General features: G+C 39.7%; 1 protein-coding gene across 5 annotated transcripts in view; it reads left to right on the top strand.

The window, feature by feature from the left end:
• Positions 1–1,257: 1,257 nt before the first annotated feature.
• NPHP3 (nephrocystin 3) overlaps positions 1,258–18,385 on the top strand; it is a 59,351-nt gene continuing 42,223 nt past the window's right edge. For 4 of the 5 annotated variants that reach the window (XM_065942344.1, XM_065942347.1, XM_065942348.1 and 1 more), the window contains exons 1-6: positions 1,258–1,686; positions 3,490–3,615; positions 4,329–4,479; positions 6,272–6,442; positions 7,619–7,752; positions 9,371–9,531. In XM_065942344.1, the coding sequence (XP_065798416.1) occupies positions 1,291–1,686; positions 3,490–3,615; positions 4,329–4,479; positions 6,272–6,442; positions 7,619–7,752; positions 9,371–9,531 (1,139 nt within the window). In that variant the 5' untranslated portion in view covers positions 1,258–1,290. The remainder of the gene's footprint in view (positions 1,687–3,489; positions 3,616–4,328; positions 4,480–6,271; positions 6,443–7,618; positions 7,753–9,370; positions 9,532–18,385) is intronic. The other variant, XM_065942345.1, reaches the window with a different exon arrangement.

Raw genomic sequence — 18,385 nt, forward strand, 5'->3', positions numbered from 1 at the left:
TAAACCCTGAATATTCACTGGAAGGACTGATGCTGAAGTGAAGCTTCACTACCTTGGCCACCTGATGGGAAGAGCCGACTCATTGGAAAACACTGTAATCTGGGAATAATAAAGGTCAGGAGGAGAAGGGGACAACAGAGGACAATGGACAAGAGTTTGAGCATGATCCAGGAGATGAAGGACAGGAAGCCTGTGTGCTACAGCCCATGGAGTCGCAGAGAGTTGGACACTACTGAGCAACTATCACCTGTCCCCCTACCCTGGGTTCCAAACCTGGAGAGGTTAGAAACTTCGCAGAGGGCAAGAGCACAAGACAGCATAAGCAAGAAGATGACAACCCCACTCTTTTCCTGACTTAAAAGTTTAAAATAGTTTCCCCATCTCTTCATGTTTTATGATATGGCTCATAGTGGATCCTTTCATTTAATGGGCGAAATGTACCATATTCCTCTGAAGTGCAGGTCTCCAATGTCCCATGTTGCAAAAAGTCGAACTTTCACCTCGTCTAAGGTGAAACTGGTGGTCTCAGGCTGTAAAGCCTAGAAGTATTGTCTTGGCTGGTACTATGTCTCTCTGGTCATTCCAACTGCCGGCATTCTGAGAGATGCATAATGAGAGGCATATAGCAGTCTCTCAATAAATTTCTGATTTCCTAACTGCCTTTGGGTTCGATCCCTGGGTCGGGAAGATCCCCTAGAGGAGGAAAAGGCAAACCCACTCCAGTATTCTTGCAGGGATAATCCCAAGGGCAAAGGAGCCTGGCAGGCTACAGTCCATGGGATTCTAAAGAGTGGGACGCGACTGAGCACACACGCATGCAAACTGCCTTCGGGGAGGAGAGCAGCGTCTGGAAAGGCCGCAGCACAGAAGCTGCAGCAACAGAAGTGGAGCAACAAGGGGCTCCAGGCCAGAGCTCAGTGTGAGGCACGCGCCCGTGGGGAAGTCTTGGCCAGGTAGAGGGAACTGTGAGAAGCCTACTTGCGCCCTCCCGTAGGCACTGACAAAGTGCAGTGGCGGGCCAGAGCCACATCCCGGCTGCTCGCTGCGCCACGCGGACTCCTCGCCCAGCATCCCGCTGGCGAGCTCAGCTACCTAGCCCAGCCCAGCCCTTCTGCCCCGCCCCATCCGTTCTGCTCCTCTAGCCCCGCCCCGTTCTTCTTGCCCCGCCCACTGGCCCGCCCCTCCTTGATACAATCGCCCCGCCCCTTCCTGCTGCCCCGCCTCATTCCTCCGGTCGTGTCCCGCCCCCTCCTGGTACCCTGCTGGCAATTAGCAGTGCCAGCCGGCGCCATGGGTACCGCTTCGTCGCTCGTGAGCCCCGCGGGCGGGGAGGTGATCGAGGACACGTACGGGGCGGGCGGCGGCGAGGCCTGTGAGATCCCGGTGGAAGTGAAGCCCAAGGCCCGCTTGCTGCGCAGCTCGTTCCGCCGGGCCGCGGGTGTGGCGGCTGCGGGAGCCGGGCCGGGTTCGCTGCCCCGTGGAGCGGGCGGCGGCGGGCTGCTAGGGGCCAGCTTCAAGTCTACTGGTTCGTCGGTGCCCGAGCTGGAATACGCGGCTGCTGAGTACGAGCGGCTAAAGAAGGAGTACGAGATCTTCCGGGTCAGCAAGAACCAGGAGTTGTTATCCATGGGCCGCCGGGAGGCCAAACTGGACACGGAGAACAAGCGGCTGCGGGCCGAGCTGCAGGTAATGCTGTGCCCAGGCTCTCACCGGAGATGACCGCGACACGTGGGAACTGAGGCTCGGGGCCGTCTGCCCACCGCCCCGCAGCCGCATGGCGGCACTGCCAACTGGACCCTGAACGCCTGACTTCGTCCCTTGTCCGTCCTGTCTCATCGCCAAACCACGGAGTTTTGAAAGTTAAGCAGAAACTCCTCTGCATTTTACTTTGAGAGAACATACTGCCTTGCGGTCTAAACTGATTCTTTAACAACCACCGCCTCTCCCCACTTTTCTGTCTTTGGGCCATTCATTCAGACACCTTGAAGCTTTTAACCCGGAGCAGCAAATGCTCGGGCCTTCCCTGGTAGCTCAGATGGTAAAGAAAAGTGAAAGCGAAAGTCTCTCAGTCGTGTCCGACTCTTAATAGTCCATGGAATTCTCAAGGCCAGAATACTGGAGTGGGTAGCCTTATCCCTTCTCCAGGGGATCTTTCCAACTCAGGGGTCGAACCCAGGTCTCCTGCATTGCGGGCGGATTTTTTTTTACCAGCTGAGCCACAAGGGAAATCCAAGAATACTGGAGTGGGTAGCCTATCCCTTCTCCAGGGGATCTTTCTGACCCAGGAATTGAGCTGGGGTCTCCTGCACTGCAGGTGGATTCTTTACCAACTGAGCTATCAGAGAGGCCCTGGTAAAGAATCCGCCTGCAATGCAGGAATCCCTGGTTGGATCCCTAGGTCGGGAAGATCCCCTGGAGGAGGGTATGGCCACCCACTCCAGTATTCTGACCTGGGGAATCCCCATGTACAAAGGAGCCTGGCGGGCTATAGTTCATGGGGTCGCAAAGAGTCGGACACGACTCAGCGACTAAGCACAGAGCAGCACCAAATGCTAATCTCCAGGGAAGTAGGTCTGCCAGGACCACACAGATGTACAAAAGACTTTGGTGACATCTGTTGGGGCAGCTCATCAAACCCTTCCTAGGCGTTTAAAACCCCACCCCCCAACCAATTGCAACAGGGCAGAGTGCATTAAGGGGTGACAAATGTTCCAGTCCCAGGTTATTTCTGTTACCAATCCTGATTCCTTATGTAACCTTTTTTTATTCCTTTTTCATGTACCTAGGCATTTAAAACACACACACACACACACCCTATATTTATTTAATCCATTCAATCAGATATTTACTGAAGACCTGCAATGTATCAGCCTTGGAGCTAGCAAGAGGAGTGAGACATGGAGCCAAAAAGTGCACAGTCTCATAGAAATAATTATCCTTCAGGTTAAACCTTATAAATTGTGATTTTGTTCTCTTAAAGGTGGGAAAACTGAGTTGTAGTGAAGATTCAGAACTGGTGCAGTATTTCAAAGAAAAAGTATTACTTTCCATTGAAAGCCTAGTGTTGAATATCTTCATTTATAATTCAAGCATATTTGCAGGGTTTTTTCCCCATTATATGTTTGAATAGAATGGCAGTATGCAGTTCTTGATAACTGGTGAAAAACTAAGTAGACTGTTCATATTCTGAGATATGTAGTATGTATATGAGAGTGTTGGTTGCTTAGTCATGACTGACTACCCCCCATGGACTATAGCCTGCCAGGCTCCTCTGTCCATGGAATTCTCCAGGCAGGAATACTGGAGTGGGTTGCCATTTCCTTCTCCACGGGATCGTCTGGACCCAGGGATCAGACCCAGGTCTTTCCACATGGCGGGCAGAATTTTTAACCTTCTGAGCCACCAGGGAAGCCTAATATGCATATAACATAATGTAAAATCTAGGAGGCATGCTATTTTTGTTAGAAATAACAAGGTAAATTATTCCAGGCACTTCAAAAAACTTACCAGAAGATACTTCGGGAAAAGGAAAGTGCTTTAGAAGCAAAATACCAAGCAATGGAGAGAGCAGCTACATTTGAACATGACAGAGATAAAGTTAAGAGGCAATTTAAGGTAAATTTCATACATCTTTTTCCCCAAAGTGACAGGGAATAAAGCAATATATTTTAAAAATTCGTATAATACTGTGGTGAGTAAATAGAAGTAAATGATGTAGGAGTCATGAAAGGTATAAGAACTAAACTCTTATAAAAAGTAAATGCTTTTTACTTTTGAAGTATTTGAGTTGGACCAGGTAAACTTGAGACAGTTTCAAAGAAAAGGTATAAAAGTGAACATTTTAAAGGGGGGAAGGGGATGGAAAGTGTTTGTATTAGGGGAGAGCATTTAGAAATATTTGGGGACGTGTCCTTTGAGAGAGCATTACTGGCAATAAGTGTACATGCTAAGTCGCTCCAGTTGTGTCCGACTCTTTGTGACCCTATGGACTGTAGTCCACCAGGCTTCTCGCTTAATGGGATTCTCCAAGCAAGAATCCTGGAGTAGGTAACCGTGCCCTCTTCCAGGAGGGCAATAAGTGGGAGGGGGACAAATTTGCTAAACATCAGGCAGTACACACGGCAGCCCCACACCTTAGATATATCCTCCTGGAATTCCACTGGGTTCCAGTTACAAAACAGTGACATAGAGGTATTCACCTTACAGAAGAGGAGATAAGGACCAAATGAATATTGATTCTATGAATGAAAGAATTTTCCCTTAAAAGTTGATGACATCACTTTTTGCTTATGGAAAAGGATTTCAAAATTAAAATACATCTTTTAAAGATTTTTAGGGAGACCAAGGAAAATGAAATTCAAGATTTATTGAGGGCCAAGCGAGAGTTGGAGAGCAAACTTCAGAGGCTACAGGCGCAGGGGATTCATGTATTTGATCCTGGAGAGTCTGATTCAGATGACAACTGTACAGATGTTACTGGTAAGTTCATTTCCTATTTATAATGTTTTGAGATATCAATATATTAATAGGTATAATGATTGTAGAGCCAACTTTGAATCCTTGTACTGATAAGTAATTGCTGTTACAAATAGAGTTGCTTTTTCTCTTTCTCATAACAGGTCTTTTCTATGAAGTCCATGGTGTAGAAGCTGAGGTTCCTTCTATCTTGTTGCTCTGCCAACCTTAACCCATAACTTTTCTCTCTCTGGTCTAAGATAGCCCCTCCAAGTTCCCTCATATCTACAATTTAGCTAGAGGGAGTGGGGGAGTACATTACTTTCCTTGAAAGCACAATTTGAAAGATATACACATTACACCTACTCAAACCCCATTGGCCTATACTCTCCTCAAACCCCATGCAGGCCTATACCTTCCTATACCTAGGAAGATGGGAAAATGTAATTACTAGTAAGAGAGCCATGTATGCACGTAAAGTTTGGGATTGTGTCATTAAAGAAAGAAGGGGAGAATGGATGTTGGAGAACAGTTAGTTGTCTCTGTCACATTTTTCCACATAATGGATGTATTCTTGCAGCTACCAGAATATCTACATAATGTTTCATCAAGTGGTTTCCAATACAGTTTTTTGAAATATTTTAAAGTTTTTGTTTTATAATTAAGTATATTACCTGTTTTTCTAAAAATAAAGAAAAACTCAGAATCATAGAATGAAAATGTCCACTATGTTAATAAGAAATAATGAAGTGTGATTGACATTGAGCAATATTCTATTTTAAGTGTAGTGGGAAAATGCAGTCACTCTCCCACTTATTAAAAAAAACTGTAATTGTATTCTTCCAAATTAATGTATGTTGGAGTGAAATATGGCAATTGATAATCCCCTCTTAATTTGCATTTTAGTACCATTGAAATCCAACCAGCATTCTGAGACTTTTATTACTAACTTTTGAGGAAAAAAAGGTGAACAGATTCTTAATGGCTTATTATGACTAAGACATTAGTCTTAGTGATTATTTCAGTGCTGACATATGCTAAAATATGCAGTGTTTCAAAACTATTATATTCTAATTCTCTTGGCAAGTTAATAAAAACAAATTAATATTTCCTCCTAGGTCTTTCTTCCTATTTTGATATAAACATGAAGAAGGAATGTTTGAGGGAATATTGCTCATTATTTGTCACCTACAAATAATAATCAGTTTTGCCAGAGATTTTCACTCAAATACCAGTTTACTTAAGTTTAGTCAAGGACTCCATGTGATAGCAAATATTACTTATTTTTAAAATGTGTGTTAGTAAGTACTCATTAATTCAGACATTAATTTTGTTCCTCTGGGAGGTTAAAGAGAAGGTACTCTTTACCTCTTTAGCTTATATCCTAATGAATTACCAATATTAATTACTGGTGTGCCAGTAACAGTCTTCCTTTGAAATTCTTCTCTTCAAATTTTACACTGTTACCTAAATCATATGGTTAGAAAAAAAAGTTTTTTAGAAATTTTTGTTGGGGAGCATTTTTAATTCCTCTCTGTTATTATAATTTCTTTGGTTATTGTATTTCTAATTTCTTTTCATCTTTCTCTCTTTAATCCCCTTTTTAAGATTGAGATAACCAAAACTGTGTTAATTACCACCTTAGAACATGCCAGAAGTTGGTGGCAAAGTACTTTCAAAATTATTCTTTTGATTTCAAAATCAAAGTTTGAATATTTGTTGTATTTATAATCTTATAGGGCTTTTTTGGATTAGAAATTCTGTTGAGTATATTTGATAAGGTTTTGAAGTTTCAATATTATTTGGTTTTCATCAGATGAAATCTGCTTTACAGCTGCTGGAACCCAGTGTGAATATTGGACTGGTGGAGCCTTGGGAAGTGAGCCTTCTATAGGGAGTATGATCCAGCTTCAGCAGTCCTTCCGGGGCCCTGAGTTCGCCCACAGTTCTATAGACGTGGAAGGACCCTTTGCTAATGTCAACAGAGGTAACACATGCCGTTTGCTAATTAGCTTAGTTAATGGTAATGACTGTTTGTGTACTACAGTCTTGTGCTGGGAGAACTGCCATCAGCAGAGCATGAGACTTGTTTTCTGGATGTCTTCCTCTGTCAGGCCATTATGTTCTGATACTTGTCACTGACCAGGAAGGATGAAGTTACATAATTCACATCAGGATCACACGGTGTCCCCCAGCCTGACTGACCAATAAGTTCTAATAACTGAAATTTTGGTCTGGATTCTCAGGTATTTTAGTTGAGTAGTGAGAGTTTAATGTAGATCAGATGAAAAACAGTAGTTTTCAGTCTTTTCTTTTGCATCTTTGATGGTGTTGAAAAGTTATGTGTGCTAAGTCACTTCAGTCACATGTACACCCTATGGACTGCAGCTTGCCAGGCTCCTCCGTCCATGGGATTCTCCAGGCAAGAATACCGTAGTGGGTTGCCATGCCCTCCTCCAGGGGATCTTCCTGATCCAGGGATAGAGTCTCTTATGTCTCCTGCACTGGCAGGCGGGTTCTTTACCAATAGCGCCACCTGGGAAGCCCACTTTTATTCATTATCTTTGTATAATTTGGTATTCAAAACAGCTCTTAAGATCTGTTCAGAATTTCAGTACCACAGCAGACCTGAGCTATTATAAGCAGCAGATTATTTTCTTAAAACTATGAAATTATTTATCTATTAGCAAAATGAAAATTATTTTTTAAATAATGCATTTTCAATTAGTCAGGTATGTCTTAAAATATTCATTCTCACTATCTTTAGGTTACTTTTCATTTTATACCATTCTTGAACTTTCTTTTTGACTCAGTATATTTCAAGAATAATAAACAAGTAAAACCAGTCTGGGAGCATAGGCCTTCCTCAAGTTACAAACTAATTGAACAGCCCATGTGACGTAGTTCCCTAACATTTGACTGGAGCCATGGGTATCTCAGCAGAGACCACTGGTGACTTTGATTGCTCTAAACCCCAGGATAGAATTTGGGATTAGAGAGCTGATTGCCTTCCAATATGTTATTCTAGAAGTCATGTCAGTATTACAAGTGAGATAAGATATCATTCTATGATGTCTGTTGTGTTTTTTCAGACTTTCAGGCATCTTATCATATGGTCTTCTAATAATTCTTTTGGGGAACTTATGAGAAATTTTATTTTCAGATGACTGGGATATTGCTGTGGCTAGTTTATTACAAGTTACCCCCTTGTTTTCACATTCTCTATGGAGTAACACTGTCAGATGTTACCTCATTCATACAGATGAAACCCAGCCTGAAATGGATCTTTTCCTTAAGGTGAGGACATTTATAAATTTTGTATTCACTGATTTAAAATGCAAGTTAATATTGTGTTCTGGTTATGATACTACTGCATCTGAACCAGATAGTTTACTACATACAAGATTACATCTTAAAGAGTAGGAAGCGTTTTGGGCTTTTCTTAAGAAAATGTCTTAGTATTTTCAATATATTCAAATTAAGTCTTTGGAACTTTATGCTTTTGAATGCTTTATTACACATTCTCCACAGTGTTTAGCTGTGCCTGCTTTAGTTAATCCCTGCCAGCCCTATTCTTGAATCTGTTTCAGGTTATAACAAAGTTTAATCCTTGTCATGATCTTCAATTTTTCACAGCAGCTACTGGGGTTAATCTAAGGCAGGGGTCAGCAAACAAAAGCCTGTTAGCCAAATCTGGCCTGAAGTCTGTTACTGTGTAACCTAGAGCTAAGATTGGTTTCTACATTTTTAAATGATTGAAAAATCAGAAGAAGAATATTTTGATGTGAAAATCATATGAAATTCAAATTTTGTTGTCTATATATTTTTATTAGAACATAGCAACACACAACATATTGTGTCTGGTTGCTTCACATTAATAGCAGAATAAAATTATAGTGGCACCTAAATGCAACACAAAAACCTCTGCCCAAACAGGCAGGTTCTTAAACTATTATTAATTTGCCACCTGGCTCTTCACAGAAAAGTTCACCAACTACCTTTCTAACTGAATTTTCAATAAATATGTGTGGCACATGCAATACCTTCAATATTAACATCCTCCAAATTGTTGATTAATAAGTCCATTTAGCTTTCCTTTTTGATATTGCACAATTTTGGTAAACAGACAAAGTATTTTGAAAACCAAAGCTTCTACTCACTAACTGAGTATACATTATTCCCAAATACATGTTAAAGGAATGACTAATTTATTGCATAGTAATAATCAACATTACTAAGTAAGTTAATTTGTTATCAGTTCAGTCGCTCAGTCATGTCTGACTCTTTGCGACCCCATGGACTGCAGCATGCCAGGCCTCCCTGTCCATCACCAACTCCTGGAACCTACTCAAACTCATGTCCACTGAGTTGGTGATGACATCCAGCCATCTCATCCTCTGCTGTCCCCTTCTCTTCCCTTCAGTCTTTCCCAGCATCAGGGTCTTTTCAAATGAGTCAGCTCTTTGATAATTTGTAATAGACCAGCATATTTTTATTTTATATCTGTTTCCTTTAGTGTTCATGGCAGACACTTTTTACTATGTAAATCTATGGATTTATGTTTATTACCCTGTAACAATAAACAGAAGTTATTTGTAAGAATAATAATAAAAATATATACCACAGCAAAATAACTTAATATGTACTCCTGTTGTTTTAAGTTTTATTATGAGATAAATCATTTTCTGAACTAGGAAACAGCCAAACTGCTAAGCTATTACTATTTTCATTTTGTAAGGAAATTTGCCTTTCCTCTGAAAGATTTTTTTTAAATGTGATTATGACTTTTTTAGTTTTAAATCAGAGAATATCCAACATAATCTGTGATAAAGCATGTTTTTCGATTTTTAGTATGAAGCTGACTAGATCTTTAGTTAAATAAGCTGTGCTATCTTATGTTTCAATTTGTTTTTAGGATTACTCACCTAAACTTAAGAGAATGTGTGAGACAATGGGATATTTTTTCCATGCTGTGTATTTTCCAATAGATATTGAAAATCAATACCTCACTGTAAGAAAATGGGAAATTGAGAAAAGTTCATTAGTTATCTTATTCATTCATTTAACCTTACCAAGGTAAGCTGAAAATTCTATAATTTATTATAGGGGTTAAACTTGTAAACAGAATTGAATTTGCCAAATGAACTTGAAACATAAGTTCTAATTGCATTCTTTTTTTTTAACTTATTTATTTTTTAATTGAAGGATAACTGCTTTACAGAATTTTGTGGTTTTCTGTCAAACCTCAACATGAATCAGCCATAGGTGTACATATATCCCTTCCCTTTTGAACCTCCCTCCCATCCCTTCCCCATCCCACCCCTTTAGGTTGATACAGAGCCCGTGTGTGAGTTTCCTGAGATATACAGCAAATTCCCGTTGGTTATCTATTTTACATATGGTAGTGTAAGTTTCCATGTTACTCTCTCCACACATCTCACCCTCTCCTCCCCTCTCCCCTTGTCCATAAGTCTGTTCTCTATGTCTGTTTCTCCACTGCTGCCCTGCAAATAAATTCTTCAGTACCATTTTTCTAGATTCCGTATATATGCACTAGAATACAATATTTATCTTTCTCTTTCTGAATTACTTCACTCTGTATAATAGGCTATAGGTTCAGTTCATCCACCTCATTAGAACTGACTCAAATGTGTTCCTTTTTATGGCTGAGTAATATTCCATTGTGTTGTATGTATAAGAAGTAATGGATACTTCTTTATCCGTTCATCTATCAATGGACATCTAAGTTGCTTCCATGTTCTAGCTATTGTAAATAGTGCTGCGATGAACACTGGGGTGCATGTGTCCTTTTCAGTTTTGGTTTCCTTAGGGTTTATGGGTAGGAGTGGGATTGCTGGGTCATATGGTGGCTTTATTCCTAGTCTTTTAAGGAATCGCCATACTGCCTTCCATAGTGGTTGTATCAATTTACATTCCCACCAACAGTGCAAGAGCATTTCCTTTTATCCACACCCTCTCCAGCATTTATTGTTTGTAGACTTTCTGATGATGGCCATTTGACCAGTGTGAGGAGATATCTCATTGTAGTTTTGATTTGCTTTTCTCTAATAATGAGTGATGTTGAGCCTCTTTTCATGTGTTTGTTAGCCATCTGTATGTCTTCTTTGGAGAAATGTCTCTTTAGGTCTTTTTCATACTTTTTGATTGGGTTGTTTGTTTTTCTGGTATTGAGTTGTGTGAGCTGCTTGTATATTTTGGAAATTAATCCTTTTTCAATTGTTTCATTTGCTATTATTTTCTCCCATTCTGAGGGTCGTCTTTTCACCTTGCTTATAGTTTCCTTTGCTGTGCAAAAGCTTTTCAGCTTAATCAGGCCCCACTTGTTTATTTTTGTTTTTATTTCCATTACTCTAGGGAGGTGGGTCATTAGAGGATCTTGCTTTGATTTATGCCATTGAGTGTTGTGGTTGTGTTTTCCTCTAAGAGATTTATAGTTTCTGATCTTACATTTAGGTCTTTAATCCATTTTGAGTTTATCTTTGTGTATGGTGTTAGGAAGTGTTCTAATTTCAGTCTTTTACATGTAGTTGTCCAGTTTTCCCAGCACCATTTATTGAAGAGGCTGTCTTTGCCCCATTGTATATTCTTGTCTCCTTTGTCAAAAATAAGACACCCATACATGTGTGGGTTTATTTCTGGGCTTTCTATCTTGTTCCATAGGTCTATATTTCTGTTTTTGTGCCAGTACCATACTGTCTTGATGACTGTAGCTTTGTATTATAGTCTGAAGTCAGGAAGGTTGACTCTTCCATCTCCATTCTTCTTTCTCAAGACTGCTTTGGCTATTCAGGGTCTTTTGTATTTCCATATAAATTGTGAAAATTTTTGTTCTAGTTCTGTGAAAGATGCCATTGGCAATTTGATAGGGATCACATTGAATCTGTGGATTGTGTTTGGTAGTATAGCCATTTTCATAATATTGATTCTTCCTACCCAGGAACATGGAATATCTCTCCATCTGTTTATGTCATCTTTGATTTTTTTCATTAGTGTCTTATAATTGTTTGTGTACACTTCTTTTGTCTCTTTAGGTAAGTTTATTCCTAGATATTTTATTATTTTGTTGAAATGGTGAATAAGATTGATTCCTTAATTTCTCTTTCTGATTTTTCATTGTTAGTATATAGAAATGCAAGTGATTTCTGTGTATTGATTTTGTATCCTCTGACATTGCTAAATTCACTGATTAGCTCTGGTAATTTTCTGATAGTATCTTTAGGGTTTTTTATGTACAGTATCATGTCATCTGCAAACAGTGAGAGCTTTACTTCTTCTTTTCCAATCTGGATTATTTTTATTTCTTTTTCTTCTCTGATTGCTGTAGCTAGGACTTCTGAAACTATGTTGAATAACAGTGGTGAAAGTGGACACCCTTGTCTTGTTCCTGATTTTAGGGGGAATGCTTTCAGTTTTTTACCATTGAGAATGTTTGCTGTAGGCTTATCATATATGGATTTTACTGTGTTGAGGTAGGCTCCTTCTATGCCTTTTGTTTGAAGAGTCTTAATCATAAATGGGTGCTGAATTTTGTCAAAGGCTTTTCCTGCATCTATTGAGATTATCATATGGTTTTTATGTTTCAGGTGGTTAATATGGTGTATCACATTGATTGATTTGTGTATATTGAAGATTCCTTGCATCCCTGGAATAAACCCACCTTGATCATGGTGTATGAGCTTTATAATGTGTTACCGAATTCTGTTTCCTAAATTTTGTTGAGAATTTTTGCATCTATGTTCAACAGTGATATTGGCCTGTAGTTTTCTTTTTTGGGGGGTTGTCTTTGTCTGGTTTTGGCATCAGGGTGATGTTGACCTTGTAGAAGGAGTTTGGAAGTCTTCCTCTGCAATTTTTTGAAAGGGTTTTAGAAGGATAGGCATTAGTGCTTCTCTGAATGTTTGATAGAATTCTCCTGTGAAACCATCTGGTCCTGGGCTTTTGTTTTGGGAGACTTTTGATCACAGCTTCAATTTCAGTGCTTGTAATTGGCTTGTTCATAATTTCTGTTTCTATTCTAAGAATCTGTCTATTTCTTCCAGGTTATCCATTTTATTGCCATATAGTTGTTCATAATAGTCTCTATAATTCTTTGTATTTCTGCATTGTCTGTTGTAACCTCTCCTTTTTCATTTCTAATTTTGTTGATTTGATTCTTCTCTCTTTTGTTCTTGATGAGTCTGGCTAAAGGTTTGTCAATTGTGTTTATCTTCTCAAAGAACCAGCTTTTAGTTTTATTAATCTTTACTATTGTTTCTTTCATTCCTTTCTCATTTATTTCTGCTCTGATCTTTATGATTTCTTTCCTTCTGTTATGTTTGGGGTTTTTGTTGTTGTTGTTGTTGTTGTCCTTTTTCCAGTTATTTTAGGTATAAAGTTAGGTTGCCTATTCAATGTTTTTCTTGTTTCTTGAGGCAGGATTGTATTGCTATAAAAATCCCTCTTAGCACTGCTTTTGCTGCATCCCATAGGTTTTGAGTTGTCATGTTTTCATTGTCATTTGTATCTAGACATTTTTTTATTTCCCTTTTGATTTCTTCAGTAAACCGTTGGTTATTTAGAAACATATTGTTTAATCTTCATGTGTTTGTATGTTTTACATTTTTTTTCTTGTAATTGATATCTAGTCTCATAGCACTGTGGTCAGGACTCTTGATATGACTTCAGTTTTCTTAAATTTACTGAGGTTTGATTTGTGACCCAATATGTGATCTATCATGGAGAATGTTCCATGTGCAGTTGAGAAGAAGGTATATTCTTCTGCATTTGGATGGAATGTCCTAAAGATATCAGTGAGATCCATCTCATCTAATGTATCATTTAAGACATGTTTCCTTATTAATTTTCTGTTTTGATAATCTGTCCACTCTTGTGAGTGGGGTGTTAAAGTCTCCTACAATAGTAGTTGTATTATTGTGTTATTGTCAGTTTCTCCTTTTATGTGTTAGTGTTTGTCTTACATATTGAGGTGCTCCTATGTTGGGTGCATAGATATTTACAACTATTATGTCTTCCTCTTGGACTGGTCCCTTGATCATTATGTAGTATCCTTCATTATCTCTTGTAATAGTCTTTATTTTAAATTCTATTTTGTCTGATATGAGGATGTTACTCCAACTTTATTTTGTTTTCCATTTGCATGGAAAATATTTTTCCATCCTCTCAGTTTCAGTCTATATGTGTCTTTAGGTCTGAAATGTGTTTCTTGTAAACAGCATATAAGTGGGTCTTGTTTTTGTATCCATTCAGCCAGTCTGAATGGATTGGAGCACTTAATCCATTTACACTAAAGTAATTATTGATATATATGTTCCTATTGCCATTTTCTTAATTTGTTGTGGTTTTATTTTGTAAATCTTTTTCTTCTCTTGTATTTCTTGACTCCCTTTAACATTTGTTGTAAAGCTGGTTTGGTGGTACTGAATTCTCTTAAATTTTGTTTGTCTGAAAAGTTTTGGATTTCTCCATCAGTTTTGAATGAGATCCTTGCTGGGTAGAGTAATCTTTGTTGTAGATTTTTCCTTTTTCAGTACTTTTAATATATCCTGCCATTCCCTTATGGCCTGTAGAGTTTCTGCTGAAAGATCAACTGTTAAACGTATGGGGTTTCCCTTGTATCTTACTTGTTGCTTTTCCCTTGCTGATTTTAATATTCTTTCTTTGTGTTTAATCTTTATTGCTTGATTAGTGTGTGTCTTGATGTGTTTCTCCATAGATTTATCCTGTATGGGACTCTTTGCACCTCTTGAACTTGATTGACAAACCCTTTTCCATGTTGGGGAGATTTTCAACTCTAATCTCTTCAAAAATTTTCTCATACCCTTTCTTTTTCTCTTCTTCTTCTGGAACCCCTATAATTTGAATGTTAGTGTGTTTGATATTGTCCCAGAGGTCTCTGAGACTACCCTCAGTTCTTTTCATTCTTTTTACTTTATTCTGCTCTTCAGAAGTTATTTCCACCATTTTATCTTTTAGCACACTGATTCCTTCTTCTGCTTCAGATAGTCTGCTATTGATTCCTTCTATTTTTAATTTCAGTAATTGTGTTGTTTGTCTCTGTATGTTTATTCTTTAATTCTTCTAGGTCTTTGTTAATTGATTCTTGCATTTTCTCTCTTCTGTTTTCAAAGTTTTTGATCACCTTTACTATCATTATTCTGAATTGTTTTTCAGCTAGTTTGCCTGTTTCCTCTTCACTTATTTGGACTGTGTTTCTGGTTTGTTCCTTCATTTGTTCAGTATTTTTATGCCTTTTCATTTTTTTTTAATTATTGTGTTTGAGGTCTCCTTTTCCCAGGCTTGAATTCTTTTCTTCCTTTTGGTTTCTGCCCTTCTAAGGTTGGTCCAGTGGTTTGTGTAAGCTTCATATAGAGTGAGGTTTGTGCTAAGGTTTTTTGTTTGTTTGTTTTTCTGCTCATGGGCAAGGCTGAGTGAGGTGGTAATCCTGTCTGCTGATGACTGGGTTTGTATTTTTGTTTTGTTTGTTGTTTGGATGAGGCATCCAGCACAGGGAACTACTGATGGTTGGGTGATGCCAGGTCTTATATTCAAGTGGTTTCCTTTGTGGGAGTTCTCACTATTTGATACTCCAGAGGGTTAGTTCTCTGATTATTTAGGGGCTTGGATTCAGTTCTCCCACTCCAAAGGCTCGGGACTTGATCTCTGGTCAGGATCGAAGATTTCACACGTGGTTTGTTATGGCATTGAGATTAAAACAAATACCCCAAAACAAGAAACCAAAGATGAACCCCAGATAAATGACAGTTACAAAATCAGGCAAATAATAATTAAAATAATGGAATATACTCATATACATATACACCCATAAGCAAAATCAAAACAGTCCAAGAAAAATAAAGGTCAATAGATTGACTCAGCAAACAAAGGAAAACAAAAATTATATCTAATGGTTAAGAACTAAGCTAACTAAAGCACAAACTGGAAAACAAAACTAAAGCAAGATGTCAAGTGGGGAATAAAGCAATGAAAGTAAAACTAACAAATATGTTGAAAGGAAAGAAAGAATAGATGTGCAAACTTAAATAGAGGTAGGTAAAGGAGATTTATACGTTAAAGCTTAACTTCAAGGTGAAAAGAACAGTAGGAAAAGTAAACAAAGAATAAATGTAGGAAAATAATAATAGGTTTAAAAGAAAAACTAATATTAAAAAAGGAGAAAAGAAAAAAAATAGGAAGAGGAAAGGGGGGTGGAGAAAAAAGGAGAAAAAAAAGGAAAACTCCACAGAACTGCAAAAGCCCAATGTAGAAGCAGAGGTTTATTACAAGGAAAATCATGATCGAAAAAAAAAAAAAGCTTAATTAGACTTCATGATGCCAATAAAATCAACAACTACAATAGGATGGGTTGGGGGGAAAGGAAAGAAAAAGGGAAAAAGGAAAAAGAAAAAAAAAAAATCCAAAAGAAAGTACTGAGCAAGTTAAAACATAAGAATAATAAATGTTTTTCTTGCGTCACTGCTGTCAAGGTCCTTTCCCTTGCTGGGAGTCACAGCCCACCTCACCTCCCTAGGATGCCCTCCAACACTGTGCTGGTCTCTGGACCTGATGTGGGGGCAGCTCAGATTCTAATCTGGTTTTATTCCTGTGTGTTCTTGCCTCCAATGTCCACAACTATCAGAACTAGTGTGTTTTCTTTTGTGGGAGCTCTCAGTGTCCTTTTATAAATTCCATAGACACAAAGTCTGCCTAGTTATTCGTGTGAATTTAATCTGCAACTTGTACAGCTGGTGGGAAGGTTTTGGGTCTTCTTCCTTAGCCACCCTGCCCCTGGGTTTCAATTGTGGTTTTATTTCCACCTCTGTACCCACCTGTGGGTCGCCCACTGGGGTTTGCTTCTGAGGCTATCCTGGAGGACTTGGGTCTGTCCCAGAGAGGGCTAGTTGCAGAGGCGGTGCAGCTGGTTGGGTCACAGGGGTCCTGGCAGCACCAAGTACTCAGGGGAGTTGGCGGCTAGGGCAGCAGGAAATATAGTGCTCTAGAAGAGTATGGCAACCAGTAATGGCCAAAATGCTCCAGTATTCTTGCCTGAAGAGTCCCCTGATGGAGAAGCCTGGCAGGCCACAGTGCACAGGGTCACAAAGAGTTGGACACAACCAAAGCGACCCCGTGTGCATAGCGGCAAGACTTTTTTTGCTTGTGGCAGCTCTGCCTAAGTGAGGGTTTAACATGAAGGTGGTGCAGTTGCTTGGTTGCAGGGCCCGTAGCGGCGCCACGTGTACAGGTTCACAGACTGCCTCCGCTGCAGGAGTTATGACCCTATCAGAGTCTTTTCTCGAGCCTCTGGTAGCTGGCCTCTTTGGCTAGTCTTTCTCTGTAGCTCCACCCATTCAGACACTTAGAGAATTCCCTTGCCTGGGGTCCTTCTCGATAGTTTTGTGCATCAAGCACATAGAGGCTGGGGTCCTACTCTGTAGATCGGTGAGTCAGGCACTTAAACAGTCACCCTGGGTGGCACCCTACTCTAGTTCAGGTGCATCAGGCGTTTGATGTTCGTCTCTCTGTTGTTCATCTGCTGATGGTGGCTGTAGGGAGAGAGAGGCTATGATGATGTCTCTACCCCCTACACATGACTCAGTAGTATTGCCTTGCTTCCGTGGCCGCCTGGCTGCCTGGCTTTCCTTCATAGGCGTTTCCCACCATGATCTCCTCCCTCACATCCCCTCAGTCCATCTGTCTGCAGTCAACAGCAGCTCTTGCCCTGGGATTGCTCCACAATCCCTAAGTTCCAGCTCCCAGCCTTTGCACCTTCTAGGGGACCTGCATCCTTGTCCGGATGCATATGGCTGCGGCAAGGACTGTCTGATTTTCATTGCACTCAGGCTGCCACAGATCAGCTGTTTCACCCTCATAAATATTTCTCCTTTGTTTCAGACAGTTGCCCCAATGTGTGGATTGGACCCCTGCTTTTGCTCCCCCACCTGCTGCGGGCAGGTCCAGTCATGCTAACACTCCTGTTTTTCCGCCTAGTTCCTTCATCCTATAGAGTTTTTGTGTGGTTCTGTGCATTCTTTTCCGGTGGTCTGGTACTCCTGTCTGCTCTCAGCTGGTGTTCTGCACACACTTCTGTTTCTGAAGGTGTATTCCTGATGTACCCGTGGAGAGAGATGTACTCCACATCCACCTATTCCTCTGCTATCTTGTTCTCTCTTCCTAATTGCATTCTTATAATCAAAGACAATCCTTGAAATTTAAAAAATTCTATGACTTTTCATACTTAAATATTAATAAAAAGTTTCACACTGTTAGGCTTGTTTTTGATAGGTTATAAGATTAACACCATTAATGCAAGATCATTTTAATCAGGGGTCAGCAAACCATGACCCTCAAGTCAAATCCAGTCAGTCACCTGGTTTTTTTTTGTTTGTTTGTTTTTGTTTTTTTATTTTTTTTTAAATTTTTCAGTGGGTTTTGTCATACATTGATATGAATCAGCCATAGAGTTACACGTATTCCCCATCCCGATCCCCCCTCCCACCTCCCTCTCCACCCGATTCCTCTGGGTCTTCCCAGCCAACCAGGCCCGAGCACTTGACTCATGCACATTTTATTGGAACACAGATACGTTCCTTTATTTGTGTGTTGTCTACAGCTGCTTTCACAGTGTACCACCAGTGTTGATTATTTCAGCAGAGACAGTGTGTCCTGCAAAGCCTAAAATGTTGGTTAGCTGACTCTTCACAGAAAAAGGTGGCGACCCCTGATTTCAGTAATTAACATTAACCTTCATTATTTTCTTGGTTCAGATACAGATTGAGAGGCACTTGAACACTTGTATAAGTGTTAAATCATACTTTTAATTCGCTGAGGAGGTAACTACTTAAATCCAGTAAAGTGAGTGGTTTTCTTATAATGTGAATATAATCACACCAATGAATCTAATCTGCAAACAAAG

This window comes from Muntiacus reevesi, chromosome 8 (genome assembly GCF_963930625.1).
Source record: "Muntiacus reevesi chromosome 8, mMunRee1.1, whole genome shotgun sequence".
Taxonomy (NCBI): Eukaryota; Metazoa; Chordata; class Mammalia; order Artiodactyla; family Cervidae; genus Muntiacus; species Muntiacus reevesi.